At 35.4% G+C, this 22,667-nt stretch overlaps 1 protein-coding gene across 1 annotated transcript in view; it reads left to right on the top strand.

Moving 5' to 3' along the window:
- LOC135076104 (mucin-2) overlaps positions 1 to 22,667 on the top strand; it is a 94,061-nt gene that overhangs the window by 65,409 nt on the left and 5,985 nt on the right. Inside the window, exon 2 of the mRNA XM_063970561.1 lies at positions 22,302 to 22,396. Within this exon, the coding sequence (XP_063826631.1) occupies positions 22,335 to 22,396 (62 nt within the window). The 5' untranslated portion in view covers positions 22,302 to 22,334. The remainder of the gene's footprint in view (positions 1 to 22,301; positions 22,397 to 22,667) is intronic.

Below are 22,667 nucleotides of genomic sequence, written 5' to 3'. Positions count from 1 at the left end.
CACATTAGTCAAAGGTTACATATGCCGAAGGTAGACATTGACATCTGTCAGACGCGTAATTTTAACTGACAGATGTGGGTCACGGTCCATTGGCCGCGGCTCCATGACATTGAAAAGGTCAGCATGAAGGAAGCGAATAGATTTCCCTGACCATCCAGAACTCGTTTGTCAATTAATCTGACATCAGTGAGCTTGTTCTCACCTACTTAATCCTGTTCATCTAAGTACCCACTTGTTCACACTATTAAAAATGGTAATTTATTTATAGAGAGCCATGCTAAGTGACGGCATAAGTAAAGTTTATAGGCTCGCCTTTTTAGACCGTAAATGGGAAACGAGGTTTTAATCGAGTTTCGACCACCTCGTCTCAGGGCGGAGATTGATCTAGACTGTGACCATGAGCTAGGGAAGTCAGCCAGAAAGATTCAAGATTAAAAAGTAATAGCCACTTAGCAAAATATTCGCAGTGTGCCAGTGTCACACTATAGGTTACTGTCCCTTTAGTGAGAAAGAAAATTAATACTTTTAATAGGTAATAAATTGTTAGATAACAAAAAGACATAAGTAGTTAAGTAATAAAAATATTTATTTTTTCTTGTAAGAAGCTCTCTTATTGGTATTTTTTAAAGGGAAGGCTCAATTAGAACATTTTATTGACTGTTTAACTAAGTCTACTCGTATAAAAACTTTGACTGTGCTTATCATTATTAGGACTATCATACTACAAGACCTTTGTCAATTCCTCAAACTTATCATTCTTATTTAGCTACACAGTACAGTAGAGCAAACTGATATGGAAGCAATTTATGTCTGTATTATCGTTGATGGGTACTTCTCATTTACACTCAAATTTGATGGTCACACAACAATAGTTCATAAACGGTATAAGTTAGAACAATAATTTTGAAATCAGATGATAAAATTGGGGAGGTGAGATAGGTCGATCGTGGCTCCGGGAAAAAAATATGTAACTTTTTGTGATTATCCATAGACATACCGTCCCTTGCTTGAACAATATTTTCTACCTCTAAAATTTAAACAATTTAATTGAAACTTAGGCCATTGAAAACTTAACATGTTAGACTTATTTGTGTAGTATTCGACTTGAACCGTTAAATTAAAATTTAAGGATACCTAATTCATAAAAAACTAAAATTTTCATCACCTTCGTGGCATCACCTTCGTAGTGCTTTATACACGAAGGTGATTTTAGGCCACGAAAGTGATTTCTTGCTTTGGTTTATTTTAAAATATAGTGACTGGTGTTTATGTTTTTACAATATTTTAATAACTAATAAATTATACGTGGTAAGTAGAGTTCAGTACATCACTAAAAAAATAAGGGCCTCTTATTTTTGTTGTCTGTCTGTCTGTATGACTATATGTATGTCTGTATATGTGACTGTGTATCTGTTTGTAAGATAAATTTAATCTGAAGTTTGAGTTAAAATTGTACAACAAAAATACGAGGCCCTCTGGCCTCAATAAAAAATATATTTTTGTTGAGGGAGTGATAATCAGTTAGAGTTCTTTTTTATTGAGGTACTGATAATCCTTTTTTTGCTTCTTTTGCATTTCAGAATGCCACCAGTATCACCCTTAAAACCAATTGCGTAGAATCTTGTAACTTAGTAGGTGACGTTATCGGTAAAATTTTATCTTGTATTTAAGTAGGTACCTATTTATATTATGTTATTGCTATTTATCTATGAAAATAAGACAAAATATATGTTTTATAAACACTTAAGAGTCATTTACAGTAGTAAAGTTTGAAAAAAATATTGCTGTGAAGTACAGAATCACTTTCGTGGCATCAAAAAATTCAAAACGTTAAAGCTTCCAAACGAGACTCGCTATTTGACTGATTTACTGAGAATACACTCTCCACATCAAGCGCTACAATTTTTATTTACAAAAAGTTGAAATAAGTTAAAAATAAAATTTGCCACGAAGGTGACGATGAGAACCGTGGCGATGAGAAATACCCTGATATCGTATGGTTATGTCCCTTGGCATCACAAATCTTACTGTAGGTTAAATTATGATAGTAACACTAGGTTCAGATTATAGTTACTAACAATTTTGTCTGAAAGCAAAATTGAATTGATAACTTGGTTAAAAGTATTTTGATATGTCCGTAATAAAGCATCACCTATTTTTTAGAACTTGGAAAACAAATAACGATAAATTGATTTTATATTTTGTAGAGTGTGTAGTAGTAATAGTCTTTATTTTGTATATTTACAAAATTTTTTTTGGTTGAGATCTCTACAATTGTTTAAATACATATATTAAGTTGAACTTACTACCAAAGTAAATACATAAGTTTACTAAAATAAATCCTAGATGATTCAAAATTATAGTCAAAGCTATCTTATTGGGTGTAAGCGACTATTCTTGACTCCAAATCTGTACCCCCAGTGAAAACGGAGTTAAGTCGAAAATGGTGATTTTTGGGAAATCGCATTTGAAGTTAAAAAAAATCCTGCTTCGTCGCTATTAGAGATAACTTGGTGAAATATTTTTTAGGTGAAAGGTAATGTTAGATATAATTAGGCAGTGTGCCAGTTTGGGAAATAAAGCATGTAGTTTTTTCGTAATTAAATAAAAACCCAGTTATATCGCCATGCACGTCAACTTTACATTCGTGTAAAGTGATGTAATGGGACATAAATCATTTTACACCACACTGAATTGACCACCCGCTAACAAGTGTAAAGTGATACATTTTACGCCATTTCTGTTGATATTTTTTTGTTTCTTTAATTTTAGAAAAAGTTGTAAAACAAACATTAGTAATTACACTATGAGGAATCATTATTTCAGGTTATTTAGGGTAAATCGTCCAAAAATTTCTACTTATATCAATATACACCAATTTTGTGATGAGAAAAAAAATGTGTAAACTGATCTAACTAACATAATAGCGATCTAAGTATCCTAATAATTATGTGTAAAGTGATATAAGTGGCGATTGTAAAGGAATAAGGCTAGAATTTTAGAGTGGATTCTAATTATTTACTCCTTAAATGTTTATTCTGATCTGAAACTACTATTTTATTAATTATTACACCATATACCATGAATGATATCGGCCTAAATCACATACATTATCTCCTATTTTAAAGTAAGTATTAGTTGAAGCAATTGGGTAATAAAGACCAGAAACAACAATGGTTTCACATCAACTAATTAGACAGGAGACAGAGAAAAGTTTGTTTTCTACAATTACCTTATTGGGGATCAAACTCTGGACCAGAGATGATGATGTCAAGCTATATTGATTGCTTTTTGGCTACAGAAGGATAATATAAAAGTAAAGTCATAAAATGCATTTGTTTTCAACAAAGAGGCTTTTAAAAAGCCCTTTAACACGTCCTAGTATCACTTGAACCCTACTTTTATTTTGGGACATAAATAGGTCAGTGCTGAGAAGAAGCAGCGCAAGATATTTAGCCACCCTTGTCAGCCTCTTCTTAAATCATAAATAACTTGAAAAAATCGAACTGCCTAAGACGGGAATCTTCTTAAATCAATAGAGACATGATTAACAAGACATGTTATACTTGCGAGCTAAGCAGATAAAGTCCAGCAACACATGCCATTTACATAATTATTTACTTTATACATAGTATCCATTCATAAGGACTTACGTAGTTAGTTTTGCAGGGCAATCGAATATTGCACTTAACCTTTTGATTAGACCATTGTGCGCTATTTGATCTTCCTATTCCAACCGCTCCAGATCCCCCCAGGTAGCAGCAGCCTATCTAGGTCTCTACAGGTCTTCTGCAGCGACCCTGGTGATTGGAGAATTTGAGCCTGTTAATCTGCTACGCTTCTGCACTCCTTCTGCACGTGCTGTGGTTTTTCTTCTGCCTCCATGCATCTTCTGCACATCAGGCTGTCTGTACAGCTATACTGTATAGGTGTTTGTTTAACATACCTGTTATTACACTTAGGACCTTGCGGATGTTGTCCCTGTTAAGTCTTATGAGTCTTTAACTTTTTCGATATAATATCCACAACTGCATCTTTTGTTTGCCTACATCTTTCACAATCTTTCCATTCTGTGTGGTGTTATTTTTCTATTTTGGAGCGCAGCCAGGTCTTGATCTGTGCTTATGGTATCGGCATTATAATTGTTCCGGACCAAATACCGTCGTGTACGATCCCCTTCTGGCCAGTTCATCTGCTGCGTCGTTGCCCAAGGAGTTACTGTGTCCTTTGATCCACTTCAGGAGTGCAGGGTAACGCCATTTGCATCTGCAATGACTTAGAAGCGCGTCATGGCATTCCAATATAAGTATTATAATGTAGTATATTAAGTTGCTTTGTATTGCTTGCACTATCTGAGATTATTTTTATATTCAGACCTCGGATGTCTATGGTTGCAACCGCCTGTGCTGCTCTGATTGCAATCTGCTTGGAAAATTGTATTGTGTTTAACAAGTGTTGTTGATATTCTTAGTATATTTAGGTAATTCGAGAAGACACCAGCTCCCGTACCTTTTTGGGTTTTGGAGCCGTCAGTGTTATATCCTAACTTCATTGATTCCAGAGCAATCTTGCGTTTCCGCTGTAAGCTGGATATTATATCTTCAGTTGAAGAGTGAACACAGGGAATTCTGCCGATAGGTGCCTCGGTGAGAGGTATTTTTTTTTATTAGGGTTTTGTGCAGGATCGTGGAATGTCCTGTCTCCTTGTTTTGCTTCTATATGCCGTTCCTACCTTTAAGTCTTAGAGCGGCTGCTTGCGCTTCCTCCTGAATGATGAGGTCTAAAGATCTGAGATTCAGAAGGTACTCAATGATGTCGATGGAGTGGTTCTCATACAACTAGTGGCCGCTATGCTTACTAGGCGTTGCAGGCTTTGGAGTTTTGATCTTGCTGTTGATAGTTGTGTTCTGTGCCACCACACAAGTGATCTATAATATTTTGTGTAAGAGGGCCATATAACCGACGTGTAGAGCCAGTGTTATCTTTGGGTTGAGACCTCATCTACTACCAATGAGTCTCTTGCACTGATGGAATGCTATACAGGCCATTTTTATTTTGTTCTCGACATGACTCGCCCAGTTCAATTTATTGTCTAAGGTGATGAGTTTTGTTTATAAAGAGTTCTGGTAGTTGGAGCTCTTGTAAATTCTATAATGCACTTATTAAGTACTTTTATTGACAACGTTAGGCACTATGAATTCAATTATATGTTTTACTAGTAGATGTTAACCATTATTTATTAAAACTATTAACTAAAGTTCTTTGATTTATAAACTACGCATTATGTTTTCCTTTAATCTGACAATTGGGCTAAGTTATATCATTTTATACCAAATAATTAACCAAATCATTAGTTGCGATTTTCAAATGTTTTTGATCTAAGTAACTGATAACATTTTACACATGTACGAAACTTTTGTGGTTAATGGTATTAGTCTAATTGAATCATTATACACAAAATAAATAATCATTTGTCTTTTACTTTTTGTGATATAAATTAAGTTACATTCTTTTTCACCAACCAACAATACATAGTTTTTTTTGTGTATATTAATATGAGTCATCTTATATTGTTAATCACAAATTCAATCTGAACAACTTCAATCGTGTAAAAAGTAGTAACACGAGTCGTACCTCTTGACACAATAAAAAATTGAAAGAAGCCTCCGGTACACTTTGTTAAAAGTAGACATGTATCAATATACACGAAAGAAAACTCAAAATTGGTTCACAAAGCCTTACTTGTATCATTTGGCACAAAATTATTTTCTTTTCTATACGTCGTAGAAACATACCGATTAGATACAAAAATAGCTAATTTTTCAGAGATTCACATTATGTTATAAAGTCAATTTTGATCTAAGTCGAGTTAGATCCCTTTTCACTGGGGGTACAGAAATATCAAGCTTATGTATTTGTATAAATTTCTAGACATACCCATAAAAGTTCTAGAAAGCGTGATTAACAAAATATTTGAACACAATCTTCAATTTGTTCCTAACAGTTATCTTTTGTAATACAATCTTATACAAACCTCTTACTTTCTTCTTCGGTGTCATTGTCACTAAAATATGCATAAAAGTGAAAATACTTTTGAAGCCTTTTTGGGTTATTCTAAGTATTTGTCCATAGCGCAGTTAAATGAATGAATGAAAGAGGTAGGACTCGATTACAATGTTAGAAGTACTTAGTAGCATTTCATTTCGAAGGAATGGATAAAAAATAAACAAGATATTACATTAAAAATACAAAATAAATATTAACAGTTGACGATCTGTAGCTACGAGTATCTCTACCATTCACTAAATGATTTCTTCACACTGTTCTAGACGTTTAAACAATTAAATAAAAATTAATATAGCCTAATGAACTACGTATAACGTAAATAAATAATTACAGCTTAAAAAAATCCGAGTGCAAAAAACTTCACGATAAGAATCGCCGTGTCCGATCGTGTGAACGCATCTTAAAGCAGTGACGTCACGCAGGTTACTGTGCTACGCGAACAATGACCCATTTCCATATAAGGCTATATCCGGAACAACAGGCGTCATCTCGTCATTCTGACACCTCTCATTTGAATGGAAGCGGAATATCAGGTCGTTTCGTCTAAGATGCGTCATTTGCATAAGGCTATTGGTTTCAGTGTGGCATTAATTATTTTAATGTTTATCGCTAACATAATTAAATGCGTTTTTAGTTGTTACGTCAGTTAACTGGCCGTTTATTAAGATATTAAGGTTATTGACTCTATAAAAACACTACCAATCGAGAGTCAAGTACAATTAATAAAATGATTTAAAAAGAACATTCCTTACTAACTGGCTCTCAGATGATATGAATGGAGGTATAAAAAGTTTAACGTATTACAAAAGCTGGTTTTCGCACGCATTTTTCGTCCGTGCACGTTTGCATTATTTGACATTTCCCCTGATTAAATTTCACGTCAAAATGACACGTGCGCGCGAAAATTAGTTAATCAAACCCCATTTCAGCTTCATGTGAATAATAATAATGAATGTTTTTCTGTTGTATGATAAATAATCACAATACAGTGTGAGTCTTGATAAAGTGCACGTCATAAGAAAATAGGTGAAACTAGATCTATTTTTATCGACGAAAAAAATTACAAAATATTTGAGATTTTTTATTTACATCATTAATTTCAACCGTCCTGGTAGTGTAATCGAGACTAATGTAATATTAATGAGACTGCCTCTTATAACAAGTACTTGGTAATGGTATCTCCGATCCGTTACCGTATTTTTGCGAGTCGGTAACAAAATACCGTGATACTCCACGTTCGGGGAGTTTTATTTTCTTTCCGAGGGATTCCCGGTAATTCGCAGCTCGGCATAATAAATTATAATAAGTTAAAGGCTACTTAAATCGGGAGGTACCTCGTAATATTAATTAATGCTCCGGGTCCGACACTTGCGAACTTTTGCCACCCGCTCTTCCGAGTTTGCCATTCGAGAACTGTACTGAAAACTGATCTGTTTTAAATTTTAAAATGGTAGCACGATGAAGTTGCTTTATATTGTTTTTGAAGAGTTTATATCTGACCGTTAAATGTTTACATTAATTTAATAATTTATGTAAATATTTTATAAAACCATTTTAATATCTAATACCTTTAGCATTATCTATTTGCTTCCTCCCCTGCACAGTTTGGAATAGATTTTGTCTATAGCTATTAATGGTTTTTCTTATTTTGCTACTTATTAAATTACGTAAAATACATAACACGTCAAAATTTAATTCCAAAGAGCATTATGCCGTCCGAAATAAAATCATAAATTACAAATTAGGCAGTAATTACTTAGATTTTTGTGCAAAAAGGAGTGAATCAGAATCCGTCAGTTCATCGACCCTTGTCACGGCCGCGGTACCGTTACACTTACACTGAGTTTACTTTCAGCAATACCGTCTTGGTCACAGGTTGAGTTGAACAAACAAGTCATTTTGTACCAAAATTATATTGAGTTAAGATCTCAATCTCATCCCAAAAGAAACTGAATTTCCTAGAATAAGGCTGAGTTGCACCATCTTATTTTAACCATAACATTAACAATAACCGGTGCTTTTGTATGGAGTTTGACAGAATTATGAAGTTTATCAAAGTTAAAGTCAAAGTAAGATGGTGTAACTCAGCCTAAGTACTTAAGACAGAATGTCTAGTGAAAAACACAGTGGCACTTTACATGCGTCATTTTGTAACAAAATTGTATAGTCTGTTTTGGCTCTATCAGCGATACAAAGGTAAAGGTCTGATGGGTATAATTTGCATCGTAGAGACACTAAACAAATTAAAACGAGACTAGTTAGGTTGTAATCGTAGCGTATAATAGGATAGGGCTACTGAAATACTCTAGAATTGGCTATTTCAGTGATTGTTTTTTTTTTGGAATATCAGAAACGTTGGCAGAGTGAAAAGGTTGGCAGCGCACTAATTGTGACTCCACTGATGTATGTTGCATGGGTTTACATGGGCGGCGGCAATTGCTTACCATCAGCTGATGAGCCGTCTGCTCGTCTGCCACCTATCACATAAAAAAAATTGACAGTTTGAAATGCAGTTTGTGCTGGCTCTACTTGTCGGGCCATATCCTTCTGCTGTAGGCTGGGAAAGTCTAAGGCTGGATTGTTCAGGTGTTATTGTTGGACCTTTCCAACGAGAACTAGTTAATGAGTGGTCAGTCCCTTAGAGTTTACCGATTCCGTTTGTAGTTAGTACAAGTTCTACTTTTTGGTGAAGTTCTGAAGTTGTAAAGCTTATCGTATTAATAAAAAGTTTGTTTAGGTTCATCGTTCCTTAGGCTGAGTTGCACCACCAAACTTTGACTGTAACTATAACGTTAACCAGTGATTTTTGTATAGAGTTTCACAGATTTTTGACGTTTGTTACAGTCATAGTAAGATGGTGCAACCCAGCCTTAAACACTTCTTCGTCTTATTATATCTTTTTAATGGACGCTGTATCGCAACAAAATTGTACATTGGGACTTACTGTCCATATTAATAATGGATCGCTAAATCTGTTGTTAAACGCAAAACGTTATAACGGTTCGACTAATTTGAATTTATTCAAATTAGTTTTCGAAATTTCATGTAAAATTTCTGGTAAGGGACAAGGGTAAGAGGCTGAAAATACTTTTTATGGCAAGGATTTTTGTATTAGGATAAGGATTTATATGATAGGAAGTCCCTGTTAAGTCAGCTGTTTTGAACTGAAAAGCATTATTTCCATGTATCGTTCATTTAATTATTTTAAATAATCGAAAACAATTTGCATTCCCCATCTCTCTTCTCACGGCCTCGCAACAATTAACACATTACGACTTTCTTGTACTCGCGAAGGCATAAACTTGACACCGTTGTAGGTTCCCATACATAAAACGTGAACTTAGCACATATTGACCTGTCACAATTTGACGTACCGCTATAATGTGTGTAACACGTCGTGGAATATTGCTTGCTGTTTTGTTTTTTGCCTAGTCCTTATTGCAATTTTTTTATGTTTAGCAACAGTTGACAAGTAAAAAACAAGTGAAGGTAACATTTTACTTTTTCTGTTTAAACCGGAAAATAGTAAAATGTGCCAGTGTACGTGCGTATGTATAGGTAAATGAAACAATACACTGCTAAATAACATCAAAATCTTTTTACCTACTACATTACATGAGAGCTAAAAATACTTGACACTGATAACACTCAGTTATTGCAATAAAAATAGGTAAAAACATTAAAAATAAAGTATTTAAATAATTCTAAAATGTAAGAGCTGTAAAGCTCTTGTTGCTTACCGATAAAGATACTGATTGTTTCATACTGTTTCTATCACAAATTAGTAATCCTAGTACCTCTCGTTTATGCTAGGTTAGCTTATTTATTTCATGTGTCCTATTTCTTTGCTCTACCTATGCTGCCTGTAGCTGTGTGTTTCCCACACCAATGATTAAGTTCCGGAACCGAACTAGTTGCATGTCACACGAATAGTTTTGTATCCAATATAATCTAATAATCTCTTCACTTTTGCATAACCGACCTGTCACTTCAGACCCGCCGCCATTTTAACGAGTGACGTAACGATCTTCGAGTGTTGCTTAAATCGTAAATCATTGTTATAGATTTGAGATAAACGAATCTAGGGCAAGCAGACGATAATGATGGCATAAAAGAATGCATTTGTTGTGTCATCTTGTAACCAAAATAGGTACTAACCAAGCTATCTAACAAAGCACTAATAGGTATTCTCCTATGAATCTTACAAGTCTATGCGTGTATCAAGTATTTGTCTTTTGTTAATTTCTTAACATGACAAGACTTTTTATAATAATAAAAACTTTATTGTGACTTTCTCGTTTTGGAATTACGAGCAATTAAGCTTGCAAGAAATGGTTATTTTTGTACACCTGGTGTCCAAAAAATGTTTTACGTAGGTTTTTATTTTTTTTCTATTTCTCGTTAATATCAGTTTGTTGTGTATTCCATTTGGGGGAATTGCCAGTACTCGCCACGCTTGGCAGCGCAGCGTGGGACGTCCACCTACAAGGTGGACCGACGACATCGTAAAGGTAGCAGGGAAGCGCTGGACGCAGGCCGCTACCAATCGATCAACGTGAAAAGCGGTAGGGGAGGCCTATGTTCAACAGTGGACGTCCTATGGCTGAAACGATGATGATGATGATGATCAGTTTGTTAAAATATGAAATTGTCAATTCAATGTTTGATAATGTCTAAGTTTTTGTCATTATTAAACCGCGATTGTTGCAGGATACATCAAAAGCTAAAAAAAAATGAATTGGGTTAATTTGTGAAAGGAGACGATGCATTGATTTTATCTCGTAATTAACAAGACTAATGTGTCTATTGATTAAGATAGTAAGTAAAGATAATATTTAAATATTACTAATATGGTCTAAGATGTTGTAATGGCTGGCATTTAAAATAAAAACACAACTTAACGTTAGTTACCTAACTGAATCATAATAATCGTGGAAGAAATATATGGCTATAAGTCACCACACAGCTGTACTTAGTAATGATTGTAGGAACAACTTAAAATGTATATTATGCTTACAATACCCACCTTAATAAAGTAAAGGATCTGCAATCAATCAATGAACGCTCTAATTAGTTTTTATTTCATTGTTGTTTTGTGAAGATTGAGATAAATTTAATACTTTTAAAGCTGATAATCGCCGGATTTTAACGGATCCACTAAATCTCTAATAGGAACTAATAAATTTAAAATGAACAGTAAGTTGTTGAAGCAATTATAAGCTACCTACATTCTGAAAAGAGCTAAATTGTAGATTATCTATAAAGTTGCGGGTAACTTAGAATTTAGTTCAACATTAAACTTCGTTACGCGGCTGTAATTCGAACTTTACACAAGAATCTACATGAAAGATAAATTTAATAATAAAACGGGTAAATGGAAGTGAAATTTTATGCGAATTAACCAAACGACGACTTTTTATGAGACTCTACGTGCCCTTGTATTGAACTTGTAGACAAAAGGGAGAGTGACTATACTGACTATCTTACTAATGATATTAATTACTTGCATACGGGTTAAATTGAAATGTATTTATGTAAATCTTCAGTTAATACCTACCTAATTAATGATAATCATGGGCGTTAATAATGTGGAATCTAATTTAATAATTTCGCTGTAGAGTAATTTCATTCCGTTATAGACTCATTCTCGTTTAACAGGCCCTAAATATGGGTAGCAAATACTCCTATTTTCAATATTCTTCGATTATTATTGATATTCATCCACATTTTAAATATCATTCATCTTCTTAAAACTTAGATCGACATCTGAAACCATTTAAAAATAATTGATCAAATTGAGGCACTCTTAAAAACGTTTCAGTGATTTATTTTACACGTATTGTAGTAAAAACAAAACGATTTCTTTATCTCTCGCACTTCAGTTTATCCCGGGCAAGCCACGGAAAGATAGTAGATCAAGCAATATAAAGGAAATTGCTCACGACAGCTTTCTTCAGGAATCTTTTGCAAATCGACAAAACGTTCGCCTTTTCGACTCTTTTACGCATAATCAGCCATAGTCCAGTAGAATTAGCTTTTAAATCGGAAATAATTCCTACAAAAGATTTTATTGTTTTAATGGCTTCATTGGTTGCCCATTAAGACTCTCCTAAGTTTTCGACTTCGACGGAGTTGTGCTTAAGTGGTGGGGGCCCCCGAAAGAGGCATTTTTTCGGTTTTCCGGTTATACCGCGTAAAGGACTTACCCTATCAAAAAGTGGTCTTCATAACGGTTGAAGGGCACTTAATCCTGCATTGAATAAGACCAAATTCATATGTTTTGGACAAACCGTTCTCGAGCTAATGCTCGGCAAAGTAGAAAATATACGTATAATTAATGACCCTCTCCACGTCCAATGGTTTGTTACCCACAGGCTTCCAAGTCTTGAAAAGTGCCACCTCAACCAGTGTAACCCTATCAAGGCTTACGAGCTTGATGCGCCTATCCTTGTTCGTCCCAGCCGTTCCTTAACTGCGGTTGCTGCACCTCTTCCTGGCACTCACCTGAACGACTCTGTGTTACCTACTGTGGCTGCCCCTCTTCCTTGTATCCTCCTGCATGACTACGTTGCCTAGCTGTATGGCTGGTCTAAGGTTCGACGCCAAAAATCAACAACAACAAGTTCATATTAAAACGCTGAAGAGTTTTTTGTTTGTTTGTTTGAACGCGCTAATCTTAAGAATTACTAGTTTGATTGAAATCATTATTTTTGTGTTGAATAGCTCATACATTGATGATGATGATAGGATATATACAATCACTCTACGACTAATAGAGGCGAAGCAGTAAAGAAAAATGTTGCAAGCACGGAAAATAGTATTTAAACTATTTTCACGCGTACAAAGTTGATTTTGTGGCGTCGAACCTTGGACCAGGCATATAACTAAGCAATGCAATCGTACAGGAGGGTACAAGGAAGAGAGGCAGCCACATTAGGTAACACAGAGTCGTTCAGGAGAGTGTCAGGAAGAGGTGCAGCAACCGCAGTTAAGGAACGGCTGGGACGAACAAGGATAAGCGAATCAAACTCGTGAGCCTTGTTAGGGTTACACTGATTAAGGCGACCCTTTACAAGGCTTGGAAGCATGTGGGTAACAAGCCATTGGACGTGGAGAGGGTAATTAAATATACGTATATTTTCTACTTTGCCGAACTTTAGCGCGAGAACGGTTTGTCCAAAACATATGAATTTGGTCTTATTCAATGCAGGATTAAGTGCCCTTTAACCGTCATGAAGACCACTTTTCGATAGGGTAAGTCCTTTACGCGGTATAACCGGAAAACCGAAAAAACGCCGCTTTCGGGGCCCCCACCACTTAAGCACAACTCCGTCGAAGTCGAAAACTTAGGAGAGTCTTAATGGGCAACCAATGAAGCCATTAAAGCAAAAAAATCTTTTGTAGGAATTATTTCCGATTTAATCAATTTTTGTGTTTAATTCTACTGGCCTACCATTGTTATTTCGCCTTTATGGCGTTGATTTGACGTGTGGTTTAAAAGAAAGTGATTGTGAAACAAAATACAATCGAGTTTTAAAAAAATGAATATAGATAGACTCGTAACTCCTAACTCGAAGCTCAAACAAGATTCGGGACTGTGATTTTTGTTGTTGAAGACTAATCACATGACATGCTTCTAGGTTTTCTTGTATGTAGATTCGTATTTAATACGTTTTATAACACGGATACAATATACGAGTAAGTACTCGTATATCTATTTGAGAGGCAATATCTTCCATCCATTAATGTATCATATTTTCTGTTTCCAATTGTCTTATGAAACTTTTTATGTCAAAAGTTTTTATGTTAAAAGTCGCTATCTTTAATAATAATAATAAAACACTATTGTACACCATACACAGAACAAGAACAAAAAAGAAATACACATTATATACCAAAAAGCGAGAAAACGTAACAAACCAATCGCACCGACTAACATCTAAAATATCTCTATGTTACAAGCATAATATTGAATTAAGCCGTAACAAAAACAACTCAATGAAAACCGATTTAAATGAAGAGTGACTGAAATTGAAAACAACCAAGCAAAGGCTGTATCATGAATCCGAAGTATTTCGAGGCAACGGCAGACAGTTCTTAATGCATATTGTATAGCGCCTGATTGACGGCCCCTTTTGAAGTGGGCATAAGGCTGTGATCACAATGTGCCCGATCATGGGTTAGTTAATCCATTATGTGACTGGCGGTTATCTCAAGTCTATTTATGTAATTGAACTTTGAATTAACAACAATACGATCTAATTTTGTATGATGGAATTGAATGTGGTGGTGAAGGTGGACCGATGACCTCATAAAGGTAGCAGGAAGGCGCTGGATGCAGGCTACCAACTTTTCATTATGGAAATCATTGGGGGAGGCCTATGTTCAGCAGTGAACGTCCTATGGCTGAGATGATGAGTTTAAAATGTTATGCACTGCATATCATCATAAATTGCATCTATTAATAATGAATAAACAACATTTTTGGCTAAGATTACTATTTTTGCGACTGACTGTACCAACCCTAACAAAATCGTACCCACCTCGTTGCGGTTGCAACTGTACTTTATGCCAGGTACAGCTGTAAAATATTCAATCCGAGTAACTCAGTGGGAATCTGAGCTTGATACATTTGCTAGTTCCTGCTGTAAATATTTAAATTAAAGGATACTAGTATTGTGAAATTTAGCTGTTTTGATTACTACATAATATTTATTTTGTTGTAACAGTTTAAAATAATGTTCGTCATCATCATCATCATCATCATTTCAGCCATAGGAAGTCCACTGCTGAACATAGGCCTCCCCCAATGCTTTCCATGTTGATCGATTGGTAGCGGCCTGCGTCCAGCGCTTCCCTGCTACCTTTACGATGTCGTCGGTCCACCTTGTAGGTGGACGTCCCACGAATAATAATAAAAAAATGTTAGGTATAGGAATAAAATAGGTTCCCAGTTCCCTCATAATGTAGAGTTGCATGCGCATAAAGTTATACCAAAACAAATGAATTTATCCAATGAACCCTTTGAATTTGATTGACTTTGTTCAATTAAACCTAAGAATCACCTTTAAATCAAATTAAAAGGTTATAAACTAGAGATGAAACGGATATCCGGCAACTATCCGGTAGGCCGGATATCCGGCCTAAATTTACTATCCGGCCGGATACCGGATAGTAGCTCACTATCCGGCCGGATACCGGATATTAAAAAACTACGAAAATTTCCTATAATAAAATGAAACACATTAATCTTTGAGTTAAATATCAATAAAATGGCTTATAATAATGACGGTTTTTATCTAAAGTCCAAAAAGTTACAAAAAAGCCATATTAAGGCCTTTCAAAAAACTAATTTCTTTTCTGGGCTATTCACTCTAATGACGAATACATAAATAGTGAATATATTTTAATGTCGAAATATTGCCAAATAAAATAGGCGATCATTTTTTTCCCCGGATGGTATGATGACATACAGGGTGACTTTGAAATCGTTGGCATCCTTTTAATATAAGACTACTCATGATAACTACATAGTGCATTCCCCAAATATGAGACAAATCCAATGAGATTTTTTGTCATTATTTTAACTATGTATTTGTATTAGTGTGCTCTTAAAAATAATTTAAAACTATTGTACAGTCAACAACACATCATCCTATATACATTTTGTTGCAAAATAACACTTAATACATTGAAATAAGATGCCACAATATGAAGATTGATGTGCTGTCGTCTGTACAAGATTTCAAATATTGAAATTTTAATTCATTTGATATGACTCATATTTGGGGAATCATGAGAAGTCTTATTTTAAAAAGAATGCCAACGATTTCAAAATCACCCTGTATAATGCAGTTCAGTCAGATTACGCAGCAAGTAAACTAATTGAATTTTCGCTGTTCAATCACATACTCACGATGGCAACCGAAATCGCCCAAATGAGGCGAATTTTCTGGCGAAACATCTGGCGGAATTTTCGCGAATGAAAATTACGATGATGAAGATGGCAATACGTAGACGCGATGCTGCATGATTGGTTATTTTTGACATGACATTGACAGATATGTCAAAATCCACCAATCACGCAGCAGTCAGACCCATGAAGCTAAAGATAAAAATGGAGGGCAGAGTTGGAACAAAAACTTGAGTCAAATACCTACTTATATCTATCTCGCTCTCTGCGGCCCTACCTCTCTTTTTAGTGTGAACTGTAGTATTGCTATCTTCTGATTTAAATCTCCTTGTAAATTCTTCGAAATAGCCAATTCACTAACCAAATCAGAAGTTAAACAAATAAATAATTAATATTTGAAACTAAGATTACCTAGTTAAATAAAAAATCACAAAATTGTCGGCCATTTAGGCTTAATGTGTTGGCGAATCAGGGAATTACAATCCCAATTCCTGGGTGATCGGTACCATGTGGCAACATCGGCCCAATCCGGCCCATCATGGCGGTTGTTTACTATTTTGTTTATTAAGCAGTTAATTTCGTTTGAGATTGTTTACAGGAAATAATCATTGTTTTATCACAAGAATTGGTGCAAAATTTTGTAGTGCGTGGTTGCGGTAGTAAGTGGTGTCCTGGAAGTAACATAAGATTCCACGCGTAAGTGTTTATTTCGTGATTTCCGACATTGGATCATTGTAAACATTTTTCACATTTTTTACAGTAATTTCTTCCTAAAACGTTTTACCAGTAATTACACTTATCATTTTTAATGATACCTATGTCAAGAAATAAAGATTTTACATTGGTTTCATTGAATTTGAGCAATTTTATATTTTTTGTTTATTTAGAAAGAGCGAGTCTGCCCACAGAGAGCGAGATAGTGATACTTAGTTTGTGCTTCAAGTAGGTATTCGGAGTGTGGCCTCCATTTTTATCTGTAGCTTCATGGTCAGACCCCACATCCACGTCCCGCCATCTAGCGGATCTTTCATTCGCGAAAACCCTCATTGATCTGCCCCTTAGACGAGTGGCAAAATCTGACATTCTATTCGAACGAATTCGATTTTCGAAAAGTGTGACTTGTCTAGTCTACTAGACCCACTGATCGCGTTCAAAGCACCTGTGCCGCGCTAAACTCGTTACGACATGCAACATGACAATGGGACAACTATCCGGCCGCCGGATATCCGGCTATCCGGCCTAGCAGCTCGCCGGATATCCGGTATCCGGTATCCGGCCAAACAACTATCCGTTTCATCTCTATTATAAACCTTTGAACTCCATAAAATATGTTTGATTTACATGATGTAATTTTATGTCGACTTGTGAGTTAATAGCAAAAGGTAAATTACGAAGTAATTTAAACCAAGGAAACTGAAGAGCAAGTTATTGTCATTACGGGAGTAATTCTAATTTTTCACTTTAAGGGCAAGAATATTGTATGCCTACCTTCTATTAATTAAGCTTTTAATAACGTTGTGAGGTAATTAGGGACTCTACTTGTAGCCTTTAAAACGTTAATTAATATACAGGGTATATAACAACAGAGCATATAGCAGCGCTTTTAAGCTTGCATGTATATTAGTTCATCTTTTATTTTAAGCTGTGTGTGCCCGCGATTCTGTACGCGTGAAAATCGTTTGAATATTTCTTCAACTTTATCAACCGTGATGGGCGTAGCGCGTGATGTAATATAACCTTCCTTGATAAATGCACTTGATGGACTATCGGACACAAAATAAGTATTTTTTCAAACTAGACCATTAGTTGAAAACAAACTCTTCAGCTATTAGTACAGTGAACGTCAAATAGTTCCCGACACCCAAAGTGACCAAAAAGTTCGCACCACGTCTATGTTACTATTGGAATAAGTATAGGTTGACAACTTTTTGCCACTTTGGGTTCGTTCGTTTCAGCCGAAAGACGTCCACTGCTGGACAAAGGCCTCCCCCAAGGATTTCCACAAAGACCGGTCCTGCGCCGCTCGCATCCAGGCACCTCCTGTGACCTTCACCAGATCGTTGGTCCACCTAGGTGACCCACTAGGTAGTCCACTAGGTGGGCCAGTTTGGGTATCACGCTGACTGTACTATAGATTATTTCCCAGAGTGCAATCAATGAGACAGTAACTAATTAGCCGTCGACTCATTAGTCAAGTGTCATCATTATGACATTACAATCACTGGCGCAATACGCTCCACTTACGGGTTACATAACGAGTGTCAATGTCGCAGGCTCGCGTGCTCACGCGCAGCGGATGGAATGACAGACATTTTAATGGCGTTACAAATGAATATTTCGGTTTGTGACACTTTTGTTGGGTAATGAACTATTTTTTTTAGTATGGAGGAGTTGCAACAGTTTTAACTTTTAAAATGTGAATTTTCTTTTGATTTAATTCGTTGCGGATTCCATGACTGTCAGCTAAAGACAAGAAAATTAGACTGATTGGTTTTAATCGGCGGGTAAGCTGTAGATCCTGACACAGGAGTTGTAGTGATGGGAAACAGTTGTGGGATTAGAAAAGTTATTATTGAGAAAAAAAAGAGAATTTAAGTGCAGTTGCCTGACTCTAGCATTAGGGATTGTAAGTAAGTTTTGCATTTACTGATATTGTAATTATGTTGTCATTTGAATTAGCAAACGACTTGCGTACTATGCTACTATAATAGTTGTGGTATCGATGTGTGATTTCAATTTTAAATAGGTTTTCTATGGTTTTTTTCGATAGAATTTATTTTCTTATATCTGTTGCTACCCGCCACATTTGAAGATGAACCTTAAATTTCTTTGGTCTAACGGTAGCAGCGATTGTGGGAGGGCGCCGGACCGTGGTGTTTCTGTATGTTTGTCTCATAGAGACGTCATGTGCTCACCACACAGGTTCCCATTGTTAAGGAAGTACAATAGTGGATCTTTGCATTTTTTGGTCCAGTTTTATGTAAGGTGGCTGATATACGAGTACTATTACTTTGGTGTTTATTGTTATTTACTTATCTACCGGCAACATTATGTTATAGAATAGACCATAGAGTATATTATTAATCGAATTTATCTTTGTAAACATTGATATTTTTGGGTGCATATTTTACTGTAGCATCTTTTCTTTTCAGTAAGTAAAGGCTAAAAATCTCTAAATAAGCTAATTAACCATTCTGATTTTTAAGATAGGTGATTAAAGGGGGACTGCACTTGATCTGTCGGTGAAAACTGTTGAAACAACAAGATCAAATTAAATTATATAATTACTAGACTGTCACTATAGCAAATAAGGTTAATATTGTACTTCCTTATACGGTATTTTGTTGAGAATATCTCAATTAAAGGCAGGAATAATCTTGATAAACGATGTGAACGTGGTTACCCGCTTTCACGGTAACCTCGCCCTTATTAACTCTTATAATTAAACTTAACACCGTTAATGACAGCGTCCAGGGGAAAAGGAAAGACGGAGTAAGTAATTTTATGTATTTTCCCGACGGTAAAACAAGGGCAAGAAAAATAAATTTCTAATTACCAATATTTCAGAGTAACGTTTAGTACATACGTACTCTCGGAACAGCAATAGCGGATAGAAAAGGAATGTTCTAAAAAATTGAGGCAGCCATGTTTTTATCAATGCATCAGTGCGGGATAGTCTTTTCGATTATTTTTGGTTCTTAGAGTTTAACTTTGATATGACAGCTCCATCAATAAGGCAGCATGGCTTGTACCTTAGTCTGCCTTTGATTTCAGTGAGAAAATAACAAAACCAACTAAGCAACCTGCGGCAGGCTGAAGACTTTTTGCTCCAATTAGCACCTTCTCTTAGCTTAGTGTCGAAGGCAAGTCTTAGATACCTAGATGACCATTAATCCAAAAAACACACTTTTCTGATCTGATGATGCGTAACACGTCTTCGCGTGCATTTCTTGGAAAGTGATACACTTGGTTGGATGATGGTGGAAGTATGTTGTTATTAATTGGTTATTTGTAAAATTAATTGATTGTTACGTTTTCATTGCTTTTCGTCAGTTTTACTTAAAACGTGGGTATTACCTATTGCTACCGTTAATTGATTGAGATGAATTGAAGGTGTTTGTGAGCTTGGTATAGGCAGATTTGAAGTCGCATCATTTTGCTATCCGACGTGGATTTTCTAGAACGTGTGACAGCGTTGGTGATTTTATGGTAATAGCCATCAGTTGCCATGCGACGGATGCCATCAATCATCGGGAGATGTCTATGCCCCAGCGTAATTACGCACTTATACTTAAGTAAGTCCTACTTGACGTGTATGGTAATGAGCTTTGATTTAGGTTAGAAGACCTCTAGAGCAAAGAAAATTTACCTTTAAGATGAACAAGACGTTGATGTTTTCCATTAATTTATACTTGTCTGCAAAAGTATTATGATATGGTCGCTGAGCGTGCGAAATTGCGATGTCTTACTTGTATCAATTTCCGAGGAAAGCCGGATGAGTATTGAGTAGCTTAATCAAAATATTAGCACAGCAATTACTTTAATCTAGATCTAATACATTGTTGTTATAAAAATTAAATGATAGCTGGTCGAAACGAGAACAACGTAGCTACGAGAAGCTCTATTAACGACGGAATCGGGTTACTATTACTAAATACTATAAATAGATGATTTCAAAGCAATGTTTGCTTTATTTTGATCTCAGACTAACTGTTAGGTAGAGAGGTTCACTGCGTATTAAGTGGCGGTACAGTACTGCAATCAAGTCATCATATACGCAAGGTTAGTAATGACTTCAGTTAGGCCTAGTTTTGCAACAATAAATTGATGATACCATTAGATATTTCGCCTACTGTACTATTGTACTGTTACGCAATTAAAGATGCATTAGTTATGGCTGCATTTGGAAATAAGATGAAGCCGACTGTGTTACGGGAACTACAACAATAAGCTTCATATAAATGGAAAAATATTGAATAAAACATTATAATTGTAAGTAATATGGTGTACGTGATAGGTTAGTAATAACATGAACAGAGTTTATACTAAGCTTTTGAGTGATATAAAGTGTTATTTTATTTCGTTTTTGTAATAAAAGCAAGATGTATTAGAAGCTAGTGTTCACGACATTGTCTTCTAAATACTCGTACACGTCAATTTGGTGGAATATTTTTTGGGTAGAGTCATAGCTAAAATCGTATTCTAAGAACCTACAGTAAGATACACTTGGGTCGTGGTAACGGTATTTCATAATTTCAGTGTCAAACTAGTTGGACTTTATGTCCCCGAAAATTCACAAATGACATCGAATTCGGAATAGATTTCTGTGTTAAAATTTTTGCAATATCTTTAGATCTTGACTTATTGATTAAGTACGAAAAAGATGAGCCTTACATAACTCATATATCACATGCAAAGTTTAGTGACCCCATAAACTCGTCAGCCCGGCAGGTGTCCCACTTACCGCCAAACATCTTGTCAAACACAACGGAACTGTGAGGTCAAAGAAATATCGGCTATAAAAACTGTTCGCCACAAAACAAACAATGTACATCGAAAGTTTGGAACCCAAAAACCCGAAGTAACAGCTATAAAACGAGCAATAGTAAACAAACAAAGCAATAGTATCGCGTTAAGATGTCGTTCACCGTAACAGGTTTCTGATTACGCGACAATGACCGTGCGCTTACTTGTGGAACTGGTTTACTAACTCCATTTTATTTGCGCTTGTGAACTTATTAACATATCTCAGTTAACATTAGCCAGTTAACGATGTAGTTAACAAAATTTGCCAGCTTATTAATTTTAATGGGCTCTTTAAACTTGATTTTGAGGCGCCGTTGTATAGTGCAGAATTTTATTCGCCGTAATTACATAAGAAATGTTATGTTGCGTTACTCAATTAAGAGCTTTAGATGAGGGGAATACCGTGACGAAGAGAATTAACGAGCACATTTAACTGGCTAAATATTTTTTAGAAACTGTTATGGTATTTTTTGCCATTGAAGTTTTTGATCTGAAAAAAATAATAATAACGCTGAGCTGGTGATAATTGTGAGCTTATTAGAATTGTTTATTGTAGATAGCAATTTAGATTAAGTTCAGTTCAGTTTTGATTTCATTAGTCGAAATGGAAGAAATAAATTTTTAGGCACCTTATTTATGTTTTTTCAGAAATAACTATTTAAAAATCAATAAATGAATAAATGAAATAACACATTGAATACCATCTTAAATAACTGATCGATTTAGCTTCAATGTCCCGGTGTATTTAAAATGAAATGATATTTTCAGTAATGTATTCTAAATTTTTTTTTCTCAGTTTCAGGTCATCACGAGTGCATGGGTAGTCAAGATGCAGGCGTGGTGTCTCCTTTTCGTTGTCTCCTGCGCCTGGGCAGCTCAGGATGAAAGCAGGTAATTATCAAACTTGAAATTTTCAACATCAACCGCTTACCGGACAATTATTTTATTTAGGGTAGCTGCCAAAGCCAAGAGATCCAAACTTCATAATGGTCCAACGTTAGGAGCACGCATAGACAAAATAATGTAGGTCTGGCGTTTACTGGCTCTTAGTCCAATAATCCCAAAAGCTTTTAAGTCAAACTGATACAATTATAACTTCATAGATTTCTTAAAACTGTCTTATTAACAATTGTTTAGTTTAAATCGTTGATGATAGTTTAGT

Source organism: Ostrinia nubilalis, chromosome 11, assembly GCF_963855985.1.
Source record: "Ostrinia nubilalis chromosome 11, ilOstNubi1.1, whole genome shotgun sequence".
NCBI classification, from domain to species: domain Eukaryota; kingdom Metazoa; phylum Arthropoda; class Insecta; order Lepidoptera; family Crambidae; genus Ostrinia; species Ostrinia nubilalis.
The sequence above is the reverse complement of the archived record's forward strand: the minus strand, read 5'-3'. Positions and strand labels throughout refer to the sequence as shown.